At 46.2% G+C, this 14,663-nt stretch overlaps 2 protein-coding genes across 2 annotated transcripts; both read left to right on the top strand.

Annotated features, from left to right (window-relative positions):
- The first annotated feature begins 102 nt into the window (after window positions 1-102).
- On the top strand, window positions 103-3,339 carry LOC119300850. Its single transcript, XM_037577741.1, has 9 exons — window positions 103-213; window positions 285-406; window positions 1,181-1,360; window positions 1,455-1,642; window positions 1,734-1,907; window positions 1,977-2,342; window positions 2,426-2,608; window positions 2,699-2,785; window positions 3,018-3,339. Exons 5-8 carry the CDS (start codon window positions 1,824-1,826, stop codon window positions 2,774-2,776), a joined length of 711 nt encoding a protein of 236 aa, XP_037433638.1. The 5' UTR covers window positions 103-213; window positions 285-406; window positions 1,181-1,360; window positions 1,455-1,642; window positions 1,734-1,823; the 3' UTR covers window positions 2,777-2,785; window positions 3,018-3,339.
- Window positions 3,340-8,312: 4,973 nt separating this feature from the next.
- LOC119300842 lies at window positions 8,313-9,858 on the top strand. Its single transcript, XM_037577729.1, has 2 exons — window positions 8,313-8,713; window positions 9,250-9,858. The coding sequence occupies exons 1-2, from the start codon at window positions 8,484-8,486 to the stop codon at window positions 9,566-9,568; spliced, it is 549 nt and encodes a 182-aa protein (XP_037433626.1). The 5' UTR covers window positions 8,313-8,483; the 3' UTR covers window positions 9,569-9,858.
- Window positions 9,859-14,663: the final 4,805 nt, after the last annotated feature.

The following is a 14,663-nucleotide window of genomic DNA, read 5'->3' as shown; positions in this document are numbered from 1 at the left end:
CGCACCACCACTCACCTCGTGTCGCCGCCCATCCTCCACCCACCGGCGGCGTCGCTGTCACCCACCGGCGCCGCGCCCTCATCCACTTCAGTAGAGTCTACTAGACCCCGCCCCCACCATGAGCGCCGCTGAGTTGGCCCTTCCATCAGCGCCGCCGCCCCTCCCGGGACTGCTAGGGTTGAGGTCGCCATGCCATCTTCCCTCCGCCGGCAGGTACCCTCTCCTTCCCTCCCCCTCCCTCTCTCTCTCTCTCTCTCTGACCGTCCTATTTCTTTTCTCTTCAGCAGGTCCGGCTACTCCGGCGGCAAGGTGTCCCCTCCTTGTTTGCAACAACAACTGCATGCAGGTCTTGGTTCCCTCCCTCCCCCAATTGTATCTTCAGGGAGTCGAGAAGAAACAACAACAGGTCTTGGTTCCCCCTCTCCCCCAACAACAGCAGGCAGATTGATTTTTCTTCTCTGAACCTTCTCGAATGATGGAATCTCAGATTCATATATCCCTACAAATTACAAACCTTCTCATCTTGCCCAAAAAAAATTGTATGCATGTCCACTGATTAAGACAAGCACTTCGATAGTTTGCAAATTTATTAGGCATGTGCATGGTCAGAAATTAGGCATGTGCATGGTCAGAAATTAAAGTTTCTTTATAATATTGTATTTGTATTTTGTTAAATATCAAATTGATTCGAAATTCAGTTTGGTCTCAGTACATACCAAATTATTCCTGTTTGGTTTCAGTATATGCCACATTAACCAGAATTGACATGAATCCAAGAACAAGACGACCACATTTTACCTTTGTCCATGTGTTAAAATTATATTTTAGCATTTTAATTTTATGAAGTGAATAATATAGTCAATGTGGGCATTCTTGGAGCGGTATAGAACTAAAGGGGATGCACAAATGGGCAACCTTCAAGGCCTGTACAGAAGTTCAATGACATGAATATTTCCTCGATGCATGATTTTATAATTTGCTCTATGCGTTTGAAATTAGGCTTTTGTATTTTCTTTTGAGAAAAAAGGGAAAAGAGAAGTAGCTAATAAAAAATGATCTCTGATATCTGTATTGATATCTATTCTTTTTTGAAAAACGAGAAGTAAAATTGTTTTTGTTCTTGATTCTGTGAGGCTCTCTCATTATATCTGTCTAATGGCAAATTTCTTAATCTCTCTAGAGACTGGTCGGAATAGAGTGTGGCCCGGTTGCTTCTTGGTATCATTACTAGCAAGTGTCATGTCACTTTTACCCATGCTCTTTACAAACAGAAGTACCCCTCAAACGAGCTCCGGATACCAAAGACAAGTGGGGCAGGGTGTATTGTAGTGCCACCGAGCGGGTGGTCAATGATTTTTGGGTAAAATTCGTTGTCAATTTTCATAGTTATTTCTTTGCCAATCTTTAAAATCATTGCACTAATAACTGTTTTATCCTCTTATGCTCTTTGGTAGGGCTACTTTACTTGCGCCGAGGGTATGAAGGATGAAGCTAATGAAGTTGTGGAGGCGACTGCCAAGAAGATTGTCCAAGGCATGCCCTATGAGGCGCGCGTTGATGCTGTGGTGAAGTATTTCGCGCAGGAACGCAAAATGCTTCTCAAAAAGTCTCTAGCCCGGAGAGTGCATCTCACCCATTCCATGTACATGAAGGCAGTTTCCTTTTACTTATGATTGCCTGGATAAAAACAACTTACTTTCATTCCTAAGTTGGATGTATTTGGCATACTTCAGGCGGTTCCCTCGTGGTGCAACAACAATGTTCCTTGCTACCAGCAAATCATATCCAAATGGATAGACCCGGAGTGGAGGGCTCAACATCGAATGGCTTTGGAGCGGCGTGCCTTGATGGGTGGTCCGATACACCTTCAAGGCAACCTCAACCTCCACGCTTACGTGCAGAAGAAGGTAATAATATCATTCGGCTTCTCAACTTCTAAACTTGTGCTCTTATGGATATTATTGCTTCTATTGCAGAATAAGGAGAGATGTCAGGGCCAAGAGAAGCTCAATACCTTCACGGGATTATGTCTCTCCTGCCAGTCAAAGAAACCGGAAGGGGGGTGGGTCATCCCAGGCGTTGGCTTGAGGATTGATGCATACAGTGGGAAGTTCAAGGAGCACAATGGGCCTGACTCTGATCCGGCCTCACAGGACATTGACACTACAATTTCCCTCCAGTCGGGAGATGGCAAGAAGGGTGGTCGGTTATATGTTGGCGACGGTGCCATCTGTAAGAAGGACATCCCAAAACTCTCTCACCTCCGTGCTACCACGTCGAGCTCAGGTCCTTCTATAGAGCATCGCCCACAGCCTGGGCTGCACATGCTCCATCAACTCGAGGTATCTTTTGCTTCATCGACCTTCCTTGTGATTTCTTATTTGTATTGCAACGATGGTGAACTTGTTGTGATGGAATATTGTAGGCCAATGCCAGGCTTCGAGAGGAGCAAGCCATGAAAATGCAGCAGGCCATGTTTCAACAGCAAGAATTCATGGTTAAACAACAGGCAATCCTGCAGGAGACATTTGCTCAACTCAGAAATAATATGCAGGGTTCCACTTTGCCCGTTCTTCCTCCTCTTCCGACTCTTCCTAATTTCAACTTTGTAAGTCTTTGAACTTTTCAATCATGCATCTCATCCTCTCGTGCTTCAAGTTTTCTCAGTTGGGACAAGGCTCCAATAACTGTGTGGTAGGTGGATCTTCACCTGGCCAAGCAAGTCCAGTTGACACCCACTACGGTTCATGTCGCTTCGACCTCCCCGCAACAATGATCACTTGAGGTAGTCGTCCATGTTTGGCCATTGTTGATGCTTGCGTCTTCTCGTTGCTTGTGCTTCTCAACTTAAAACTTGTGCATTGTTGATGGTAGAGTCCACAAGTGTTGATGTTTATATTGTACATACTTCCTAGCTTCTATTTGAGCCTCATATGTTGATGCCTGTTGACTCTTTTGCCTTATCCATCTTTGTAACTTAACTTTAGAAACTCATGCGTGTGATAATGGACTTATAGGTTTGCATTGTGGATGGCGTTGATGGTGGGCATATATGCTGTGGTGGAGCTCATTGCATGGTTCATGCTTGGTGTGAACTTGGAACTCATGATCCTTTAATTTGTGAACCTCTGGATGCAGATGTATGTATGTTGTTGTGAACCTTCGTTGGATATGTATGCACTGTGTGGACCTGAAACTTACGGTCTTTTCGTTTGTGATCTTTTGTTGCATCGTATGCCATATGTGGACTTTGCACTCATGTACGGCTGGATATATGTATTACTGGATATATGTTTGTTGGTCATGGTCATGTACTGCTGGATATATATATTTGTTGGATATATGTGCTGCTGGATAGATGTACTACCGTATATATATGTTGTTACTGCTCCCTGAAGCGAGTACCAAAAAATGTTATATGGCCTACAAGCCGTGTACCCCAGCTATCTGGCACCCGGCGTATAAGCCATATAGCCGCGGCCAACTTATATGTCGTGTAGCCCAGCACCTGGCACCCGGCTTATACACTATAAGCCGTGTACACTGGCTGTCTGACACCCGGCATATAAGCCATATGGCTGCGGCCAACATATAAGCCGTGTATCCCAGCACCTGGCACCCGGCTTATAGACCATCTGGACACATGAGCAGGCTATATAAGCCGTGTGCCTCAATTAACCGGCACCCGGCTTATATATGTATATAAAAACCGTGCTGTTGTCGGCGGAACTCGGCTTATATAGTAACCGTGCGGTTCGTGGTTGCACCCGGCTTATATATAAACCGTAGGTTCGCGGTCGCACCCGACTTATATATAAACCGTGCGTCCGTGGCTACACCCGGCTTATATATAAACCATACGTAATGAGGTGCACTCGGTTTATGTTTAAACCATGCCCTGACGACGGCACTCGACTTATATAGACGGTGACACGTGGCCGTTAACATCAAGCTACCGTCATGTTACTTTATTAAACCGAGAGCCCTGTGAAAATACTCGGTTTATACATAAGTCGGGCTTTTTCGGTCCGGCTCTCGGCTTATATGGTATAAGCCGGTTGACTGTAAACCGAGTGCCATAAGCCGGGAGTTTTACTCGGCTTATATATAAACCGAGTTTAAATCGATGTAAGCCGAGTGTATTAGGTACAGGGCTTATAAGTTTTTTCCTGTAGTGATACCCCTTGCTGCCTAGAGAAGGGTGGCGAGATAAGGGGTGGGCTATGATTTTAGCGATCCTGGACGTTTGTCGTCGATACAACAATCCAATGTCTTTGTGCTCTATCGCATGATGACAATCGATGGGGATGCTAATGTGTCATGTTGCATGCTCATCGATGGATAATAAGCGCGGTCGTGCAACTTAGCACGGCTGCCAGTGTAGGCAGTCCAGACTTCACACATAGTCGTTGTGGGGGAGCCACCTTTGTGTCTTTTCAAAGCAGGAGGAACATAGGAAGAGCGACCATCACCGACAGTCGATGAGAGTTGTTTTTGGAGGAAGAAAATCGACTTTTGACAATATGACAGTCGATCTGGTTGAGCTCTTCCTGTTATATCTTGATAACGCGTGATGGGCTTACCCAACTTGAACATCACCGTACGTCAAAATATCCGTGAGAGAGTGTCCACCATATGTACAACCACGAGAGAGAGTGTTCACCATATATACATGAGAGAGTCTCGACGAGAGATGTCCTTGGAGGAAGAAAATCGACTTTTGCCGATGGCGGTCAATCTGGGCGAGTTCTTCCTGTGATATACATTTGTCACGCACGATGGACTCGTCCAGCTTGACCATCACCATAAGTCGAAATAGCCGTAAGGGATTATCCACCATATATACCATCACCAGAGAGAGTGTCCACCATATATACCACCACTAGAGAGAGTGTCCACCATATATATGTGAGAGAGACGAGAGTTGTTCTTGGAGGAAGAAAATCGAATTTTGCCGATGGGGTCGATCTGTGTGATTAATTTGCTTAGAAGTGATCTTTGATTTTTTTTATTCTTACGCTATTTTTCATTGCTGATGAAAGGTGTTAGCACTGATCAATTCCGCGGCTATGGCTTCCTCCGACGAGCAGCTTCCATTAGGGTCGACTCCGCGGGACCACTTCGCGGCGCTCATTGATAAGAACCCACAGCTGATCCCAATAAAGTATTTTGAGGATCTGGCCAAGAAGAATACGCCAGCTAAGGAGAGGAAGGCCCCGCCAAGGAGTTTGACGACCCACTGCTATTGAGTCCACCGACCTTCATTCCCGACGACGCTTGGTCCTCCATTGTGGGGGAATGCCTCCACGTGCTCTGACTTCACGATCACTGGTTTCACTGACTACACCTCAGAGTAGTCTACCTATATAGTTTGGCGTTGATTTAATTAGTGATATAGTCATGTAGCAGCTGATATGGACTAGGATTTCCACTTGTGATGCTTTTGATTGTATGAGTGATGATTGCTTACTTGGATTATGTATGATGTGATATTTTAACATTGCATTCCTTCTCTGCCTCCTTTTCTCTTTCTTTGTAGATGAAGTGATATGCGGTATACAAAGATAGGTGTCCAGGAGTCTATGATTCATGGTCTGAATGCAATGAACAAGTGTTTTGCTACAAAGGCAGCTCACATGACTCGTTCAATAGTTGAGAGAAGGCAAAGTATCATTACAATCAGTATGTGCTTAACAAGAAGAGAAAATCTGAATTAGGCTTAGGCAATGGTGCAAGCCAGAAACGGCTTATCGGGTTCAGCGGATGGAAGAACTTGATAATTCTTCTTTAGTTCGTCATAATTGTGGTGTTGCTTTTATTGTGTGGTTGCATGTGGACATGCATTGACCACTTTGTTGTTTAGTAAGTAGGCACTTGTACCAAAGAGCTACTTTGTGATTTCAAATGAACCTTGTGTGAACTATTTATATAATGCTTATGTGAGTTTGTTGTTAGACTTTGTGACTTCAAATGCAAGTTTGTGTATTGTATATCTGTTTTTGCTGCAGCGATCCGAGGGAAAAGCAGAAGAAACAGAATTGGGAATGAATCTTTACCGAGTGCAGCTCTCGGCAAAGTGGCATGCGCTGGGAGCAGCTGGCAGTTATGCCGAGCGTGGCTCTTAGCAAAGAGCCGACGGAACCAGCGGCCGTGAAGTCACTTTATTTTGCCAAGAGGCACTGTTTGGCTGTCGGCAAACTTTTTGCCAAGTGCCCGTGTTCGGACTCTCGGCAAATTCCTGTTTTCCTGAGAGATGTACGTCGGGTGGCCTTTTTCGAGTGCAACTATTGGCAAAGTCTTTGCGGAGTGTTTCTGGCACTCCGTGTATGTGACTAGTCCAGTAGTGTAAGGTGCTTTATTTTTGTGGAATTCATGCCTGGCTCCTCGCTAAGAGACAACCGACACACGGCAATACGTTTCTTGTCACCATTTCCCTATCCTGGCAGTAGGAACGTGTGTTTTGTATTATGGGGTGTGTTATCCCAATGGTCACTTATGTGGAGGTTATGTGGCCTGATACAGGCAAGGGATGTTCTGTACTTGGACATTCTACTTATTATCTCTACTCTTCGAGTAATATGAGATTTTGGATCATTATACTTTTATCTCTCTGCTAACTTTTCATTTCCATTCAAAGTTATTATTGCTTTGTTACCAGATTATCTTAAACGAGATCAAGCGGGGTGCAGCAGGTCACACTTTCTATGTAGTACTCTCTCCATAAAATAAGAGGGTGCTTGGATACGTTTTAGTCTCATGACTAAAAGTAGTGGGACTAAAACTTGCTAGCCTCACCCATGCTTGGATACAAATACTAAATAGACTAAAATCGAGTTAATGAGCATTTATTATCCTTCAAACCCTCCAATCCAGAACTCGCATGTGTTAAAGGAGAGGAGTTAAATGAGGAGAGAAAGGACTAATCCACATTTTAGTAGGGTTTCCCTGACTAAAATTTTTTAGTCTCAAGACTAGTTTTAGCCTCTCTTTAGTCAGGGGTGATTGGAACCTTAGCCTCTAAAAGAGACTAGTTTTAGTCAGACTAAAAATAGTCCCTTGGATCCAAGCATGCTCTAAGTGTCTTGAATCAAGTACAACTTTATATTAAAGTTAGTATAAAGTTGAGACACTTGTTTTGAGATGGAGGAAGTACTTCCTCCATTCCATAATGTAGTGCGCCCTCGTTTCCCGAGATCCAGGTTTGACCGTAAATTTAACCAACGAGACCGATTGCGGCGGGAGCAAAAATTATGTCACTGAATTCATATCAAAAATACGAATTCAGCGGTATAATTTTTGCTCCCGCCGCAGTCGATCTCGATAGTTAAATTTACGGTCAAACTTGAACCTTGAAAAGCGTGGGCGCACTACGTTGTGAAATGGAGGGATTATGTGATAGTAGCTTGTTGTCGTACCTAGTCCTCGACATCATGTATATCCTAATCAGAAAGAAACCTAGCGACCCCTTTGTTGAGATTAGAAAATGGAGAAACATGTCTTATCTTTTTCTATGGTTCATCTGGACAAAATATTACATCTCGTGATCTGCTGACCGTCGTCGTGGTGACATTTTTTTAACACACATAAAATCTGATGAAATGAGGAGGCTTCAGCATCCATGCGATGAAGGGAGAAGGATATATGAGAGCGGCCTTCCTGCACGCAGCGGCAGATGATCGCAGATATCCCACCGGTGGTCTAGTTGAGGTGATCCGTGCGCTGAAATCAGTTGAAATGCGGAAAGTGGTCATACATGGGCCGATACATGGGAATACGTTGGTCTTGTGGGGTGCAGTTCTGACTCAAAAATTGGGATGCAGTTCTGACTCAAACAGGCCCTGTCCGCAGAGCGCAGTGACGTACCTTCGTTTTTTTACTCCGTGGGGCAGGGTACTGTTTGTGTAAAGTTGCCTTGGCATCGTGCGCGTGTACCCCCACCTCTGGGTCCTGTCCTGCGTCTCACCCCAATTCCCTCCCCCTCCTCTGGCAAACACCGCGTTGTGCCGGCGAGAAATTGGGCGCTCGAGAGGTCCGTCTGGATCCGACGATGGCGATCCCTGAGGCGACGACGACGGCGTTGGCCTCTGGGTGAGTAAATTTCTGCTTCTATCATTGTATTTCCGTTGGATCAAGGGCTCACGAACTTCTATCGCGCGCTGGTACTGCAGATCGACGAGGGCGACAACCGATTCAGCGGCGCGCGAGGTGGCGTACGACTTGGACGCCGCCGGCCCGGCTCTGTCGTAGCCGTGGGCTCGCCGGGGATGCAGCCGTTGGGCCAGGGCCCGGTGTCGCGGGGCCAGCTTTGCGATTTGCCTGGCGTCTCGTCTTCCGGCGCGTCCTGCACTACGTCAAGTTCCGGTGGCGGAGGCAGGCTCTGGCGACGGCGCGCGCACCGTCGAGTCGCAAGTCCTGTCCAGTCCTACAGCCTGGGCGACGCCGATCCTAGCGGCTTTTCGGGCGTAGGCGTGGGCTCGCCAGAGATGCAGCCGTTGGATGGGGGGCCGACACTGCAGGGGCAGGGTTGCCTAGTGCCTGATGTCAACTCCTCCGGCGCTTCCTGTACAACCTTCAGTTCAGGTGCCGGAGGTGTGGCGTCGGCAGGCTCCGGCGACGGGGCGCGCACCGTCGACTCGTGCAGCGCGGTTCAGTCGTACCACCCCGGTGTCCCGACTGCGACAAACACCACCATCCACGTTGGGTGGAAACGCAGGTACCTCATGCATCTCTTTTTGATTGAACAGAGCCGCAACTCGTTGTGCGTTTGTTTGATTGTGCTTTCCTATAGCTTAATTCGGGGGTTTGTGATTGCATCTTACACTTGTAGAGTTTGCTCTGAAGGCAAGTTCATTCTGGACATCGAAAAGAAAATGTGTGGGTTATCATATGAACAGCTACGCTTTTACGCTTATCATATGAGAACGAAAACACTCTGGGTGCAGTACTGCTAGGGGGGGAGTATTCGATGCCAATTTTTACCAAAAGTACAAGTGGAATTGCTAGCTAGTACTACATATGAACTGGGCTTGCAGGAGTAGTGTCTCAGGACGAACTTAACCTAGTGCATTGTAGATGGTTTTTATTTGCCACGTGGATGTAAAAGAATTATGTACGAGAACTGTATAAACAGGAAATTTAGACATAGTATATTCCTGCTTCGGGTGTGGTGAATTTTTTCAACAATTATCCTGTTGTTTCTTTTAGTTGGTTTTTATTTATATTTCGCGTGATTGTGGTTCGTAAATGCAGGCCAAGAGGGCCACGCGGCCCAGATGAGAGGGCAGTAGTAGTTGATCGTGTGCCGGCGCTTGAAGCTGCTATCCGAGGATTCGCTAATAGGGGAACCAAGGTGGTTGTCAACCCAACGCTTGGTACAGTCTTTGATTCGCTTGCAGAGGCGTACGAATTCTTCAATCTGTATTCATGGGAGGTTGGTTTCGGTATTCGTTACGGCAAGAGCAGGCAGAATGTCAATGGGACCAAGTGCATGCAGGAGATCATGTGTGGGTGTGCTGTAAGTTTCTGTATTTTATTTTCCCCCGGACTGAATGATGAACAGAAGCTGTAAAACGAGCTGATCGAAACGTTCAGTCAAACTTACTGCCTGGTTAGGACATTTGTAGAATCGGATGCCTGGCTTCCGGTTTGTTCCGGACACAAACCACCTCGTCCTGGTCCCTAGGCACCTTTGGCACAAGATCAATGGCAGCGGGGACGAGGAGCTCTGGGACATCTCGGCACAACGGCAATGGATGAGTACGGCGAGGCGCTTCTGGGTAGTGTGGAAAAGAGGTTGCCAATGATCGGTCCGGCTGCATGCTCCTTAAATACAGGCATGGTGAAAAAGTGTTTACGTTATACAGTGTTTCCTTGCGACTGTCGTTTTTGGTCCTCTCGATCGCCTGAGCTAGTACTGCTCGTGTCAGATATGTGTGTCAGGTGATGCCATCGAATACGCATATACGCTAAAACTGGCACTCCAGAAGTTTGGCTATACTCTAACTAGCACGGTTGGGGCCTCGAATCGCGACGCCGCGCGCACCATCGATGCGGTGCGTGCAGATGCCACTGCGTGCATCGATGCACTTCTCAAGGATATATGGATTAAACTTAACTTTTAGGTGGAATACAACATATATAGATGAACACCGCTTTTCTCGTAGTAGCATGAAAATATCTTAGCGACACTAACTGCGAAGTAATTATCTGCAAGGAAACTTGATCGAACTATTTCTATGTAATGAAAAAAGTGCATGCAAGAAGTTAGAAATTACAAAGTGCTTGAAGTTCATTTTAAATAACACATGAGTTAATTTATTCTCGCCAGAATCGTATCTTAAGAGTTAATGTCATGTGAAATATAATTCTCATTGTTTTACTGTTACAGGAAGTTAAAAAAATGTAAAACAAGTTGTAACTTAAAGATAATTTGAAATAGCTCACAATAGACAGAAATAAGGAAAAAAATTGTTGCCCGTGCATTTACGCGGGCCACCATGCTAGTTATTCTAATAACTCATTGATTTTTTTTTCCTGTTGGCAACATCTTCGCATAGCAAGCTCGGTAAATGAAGCAGTTGACATATCAATGTTCCATAGAAGCATTCATGAGCTTACATCTGTAGCCTAAAAATTGCATCCTCGATGTATCAAGATGATACACCATCACTGCCCAGTGAACTAAAAGGATGAGCGCATTCTTGTGCGGGTGGAATCCTATAATTCTGCTGTCAGCACACCATGTCGATTGCACAAGGTTTTCGCTACCTTGTGGCACATCAATGAAGTTCTCCTCGTCTGAGTTCCACGAAGAGTTAGAGTCATATGCTCCAGCTCTGTCCTCCTCCACATTACCATAGCCGTCATCCTCAATCAAGTTGACTGGTCCACCGCTGCTTCGGATAGCCCCCCATTTCACCATTGTTGGCTTTAGTATTGAAAACGTAATAAGATCACTGTGCGGTTTGAACGTTGGCGTTGTGTGCCAGTGTCCAATCTAGTTGACCATCTGATGATTCGGTTAGCATCCATACTTGAAGCTGTAACTTATGGATCGTCACGTAGTGAACCCCTCTGTCATAGCTTCCCAAGAGAGAATCTTTTGGCATTGGATACATGCTCGCAGCACTGCATATTTCCCCAGGGAGTTGGACCATGTCGTAAGTCATCTCTGAGGACCGTAGGATCACGAGGGTGTTCTTACGAGAATGCATATACAGCGACTCACGCCAGTAAATGGATGACCAAAACATTCTCTCGTGGCCATATCAGATGGCCAAGATATTCTCTCGTAGCAGCAGGATGATCTAGCCACCACGTCGTAGAGGTGGCTTGGGGAACAACGTCCGGGCGTAAACTCTCGGAACTCCCACTGCCCGGTGCGCGACGAGTACACTTCCAAAGGAAGTACTACCTTTTTCGGCTCATCCACCCCTTCCGGTTGCAGTTGCTTGAGCGATGGAACATCATTGTCATGCTTCTTGTGCCTCGCTGACAGCCACTCCTCAGCCAGCATATCTTCAGGGAAAATGAACACGTCATAGTGTAGTGACACGGCCGGGTCCAAGGCAAGAGACATACCGCCGATGCGCCACTTTGTCGACGGGCATGGCAGGCGAACATACCATGCCGTTGCAGGGTTGAACACGTAATAGTTTCCCTGGTCCTCGAGGAAGAGAAGGCCGTTGCACAGAGTTCCGTATGATGGCCTTGTGCGGGTACACGGATCGTCGGGACACGCAGACAGCGGGCCAAAAAAGGAACAAACGGACGGGGATCCAACCGTTGTCAAGAAGATGCCAGGAAAGTCGTGCCCGGGAAAGTAGTACGGGAGGAGGAGGTCATGCGCGTCGACGATGGACTGCCACGCGCGGCACACGCAGCCGGCGAGGGTGCGCTGTGAGAGACGGCCGGAGATGTCGAGGAGCACGTCGTATGGGAAGCAGATGGCGTTGTTGTCGCCGTCGCTGGCTTCCATCGAAATCGGTCGAAGCGCCGCCGCGATTTCCACGACTCGTGCACGCTCAGGGAGGATTTGTGTTCCTTTTCTCTGAGGGCGACTGTAGCCCGGCTTGATATGGGTTATTTTCTCCGAGGGCAACTTACACAACTTCATTTCCTCTATTTGAACATGGCACTCCATTTAGAAATAGTAGCTAGTTCGAAATCATTCACGACCTCTCTTTCTTCTTCTCATTGTTTCTGGAACAGTTGAATTTCCGTTCTCATGATGGAAAGGTGGTAAGCCCGGTTAAAAAAAATCAAAATTATTCAGCCATATACTATCTGGTTAATTCCTGTAAAAATAAATTAACTATTGAAAAATCTAGGGAGAGCTATTTGAATGAAACTATCGGCATGCAGAAGTACAACTTTCAGCAATGGTAATAAATAGAATGCCCTAGACGCATGCCAAACAATGTGAGAAATGTCATTCGCCATATGATATCAATACAGTGGAACATATAAGTACGTTCCTTTTCAAAACTTAGCACAAGGAACCAAATCATCCAGTTAGTCGATTCACTTGAAATCAATCCACATACTTGTCATGTCGCAGAACTAAGTTATTAGCAGTTTAGCATTCGCAGATATTGTTATATTTTCTTGTTAGGAAAAGCAATATGATTCAGCAGCTGATACTGTAAGAGACGCGGATAGGATGCAACACACTTGTATTTGATTCATATCAGTACATACATACTGTGTATAGGGGAGGCAGGAAGGTGCAAGTCTAGCTCGTGGATAAACAAGGAGAGACTGTTACAATGTGCAATGCTATGGTTAGAGTAAATCAGTTACTTTGGCGGATAGTGGAACTACATATCAGTAGCGAATGCAACCAAGAGAAAATCATGCATTTGTGTAGCAGAATTTCCTCACTCGCGCCCCTGGAGATGCAGCTATCGGTCTCCGCCGTAGTAGGCTCCCCACCCAACGCACTGGATGTGACTGGTCCTCCAACCCAAGAAACCTCTTGTGGGCATGAGTTTCCGGGGTAAAACACTCATCTTTACTGCAAGTTGTATGCCACACACATAGTGGACGAGCCCATCTTGTTTCTGACCCCTGTCATTCCCATCAGCAAAGGATCAAGGCCCACGCTTACTCCTCTCTCTCCCTTTCTCGTGTGCTTGAACCGAAGTCATCGCTACTACTCGACTCAACAAAAGACGTACGTTTGATGCTTGAGGGAGCTGCGGAGAGCAATGTATTTGCAGCATGCTAGTTAGGAGATGTTGGTAGGAGTATTAATATCCCGAACATTGGTATTTGCAGGGGACCACAAAAGGATTTTGCTCTTCCGTATTGGACCTAAAAGATGTGCTGCATATAAGTTTGCGACATGCATTAATCATGCACGTACATTTTCTTTTGTGGGGAACTTTGCACCACTAGTAGAAAAGGGGGCAATGGTCCAGGCGGGGTCAGCCCATTAGTCCCGGTTCAATCCAGAACCGGGACCAATGGGGGCATTGGACCCGGTTCGTTAGCCCCGGGGGCCGGCCGGATCCGGCTGGACCTATTAGTTCCGGTCGGTGGGACGAACCGGGACCAATGCGCCTCGCTCCTGGCCCACCACCATTGATCCCGGTCGATGCCATGAACCGGGACCAAAGGCTTCCCTTTAGTCCCGGTTCGTGGCACGAATCGGGACCAATTAGTTGCCTATATCTACCCCTCGCCCGCGAGCAGAGCACTCCCAGTGCTCTGTTTTTCGTGGCCGGCGAGGGGAGAGCTTTGTGGTGCTCTAGCTCACCTCCTATGCACACGAGGTGTTCGATGGAATGCCCGAGCCACACTACTTAAGCTTTCTTCTCTCCAAGCTCGACCTCCAAGCTCCATTTTCCTTAATATTTGTCTAGGTTTAGCGGTCCGTCACATCCCGTCCCCGTCTTCACCGCCGTCGACCGCCCGCGCCGATCTTGTCGCCGGCACCACCGTGGTGAGCCTCTTGTTCTTATCTTCTTTCTGAAAGGAAAAAAAATCTTACTTATATATTTATATAGATACTTGTATGATTTTCTTATTTTTATTATTGCATCTTATATAGTGCGATGGTTTTGGTATCCGCCCCCGTCGGCCCTCGTCCTGTCTATGATTCAGATGTGGTATATATTATCTTATCATAACTATTAGTTCATTTATTGTTTATAACAATTATGCCGACCAACGTGACATAGATTTTATTTATCTAGAAGGTTGTTGAACCGGAAATTCCAACCGACCCTATTGTCGAGAGGTTAAATTTAGTTGAACAAGAAAACAATTTGTTGAAGGAAAAAATTAGAAAAATTGAGGAGGAGAAGATGATATTGGAGTTGCATGTTGCGGATGTCGTCGATGATCACAAGATCAAGATGGATGCAATGCGCTTGAAGATTAGAAAGATTAGAAAATATGCCATTCGTACCGAGGCTTGGTATCATTATGCCGTTGTATCAGTTGTTACATTGGTTGCGATTATGATCGCATTTGTTTTCGCATTGAAATATTTTACATAGTTTCAGTGTATGGTTTAATTAATTTAGATGCTCTGCAGAGCTTTATGTTGTTAGATGAGAACTATGTATGTACCCCCTCTCGACCGTGATAACTTATACAACGGCATGAGGGGCGGTCGATATATATACCCCCTCTCGACCGTGATAACTTATACAACG

The sequence above is a fragment of the Triticum dicoccoides genome, chromosome 1B, assembly GCF_002162155.2.
Source record: "Triticum dicoccoides isolate Atlit2015 ecotype Zavitan chromosome 1B, WEW_v2.0, whole genome shotgun sequence".
Classification (NCBI taxonomy): Eukaryota; Viridiplantae; Streptophyta; class Magnoliopsida; order Poales; family Poaceae; genus Triticum; species Triticum dicoccoides.
This window is presented reverse-complemented; position numbering and strand designations above follow the sequence as displayed.

Coding starts and splice junctions, on each gene's coding strand:
- LOC119300850 (XM_037577741.1), top strand. CDS start 1,824: ATGGCTTTGGAGCGGCGTGCCTTGATGGGTGGTCCGATACACCTTCAA. Junction 1,908..1,976: donor ACGCTTACGTGCAGAAGAAG/GTAATAATATCA, acceptor CTTCTATTGCAG/AATAAGGAGAGATGTCAGGG. Junction 2,609..2,698: donor CTCTTCCTAATTTCAACTTT/GTAAGTCTTTGA, acceptor ACTGTGTGGTAG/GTGGATCTTCACCTGGCCAA.
- LOC119300842 (XM_037577729.1), top strand. CDS start 8,484: ATGCAGCCGTTGGATGGGGGGCCGACACTGCAGGGGCAGGGTTGCCTA. Junction 8,714..9,249: donor CACGTTGGGTGGAAACGCAG/GTACCTCATGCA, acceptor TCGTAAATGCAG/GCCAAGAGGGCCACGCGGCC.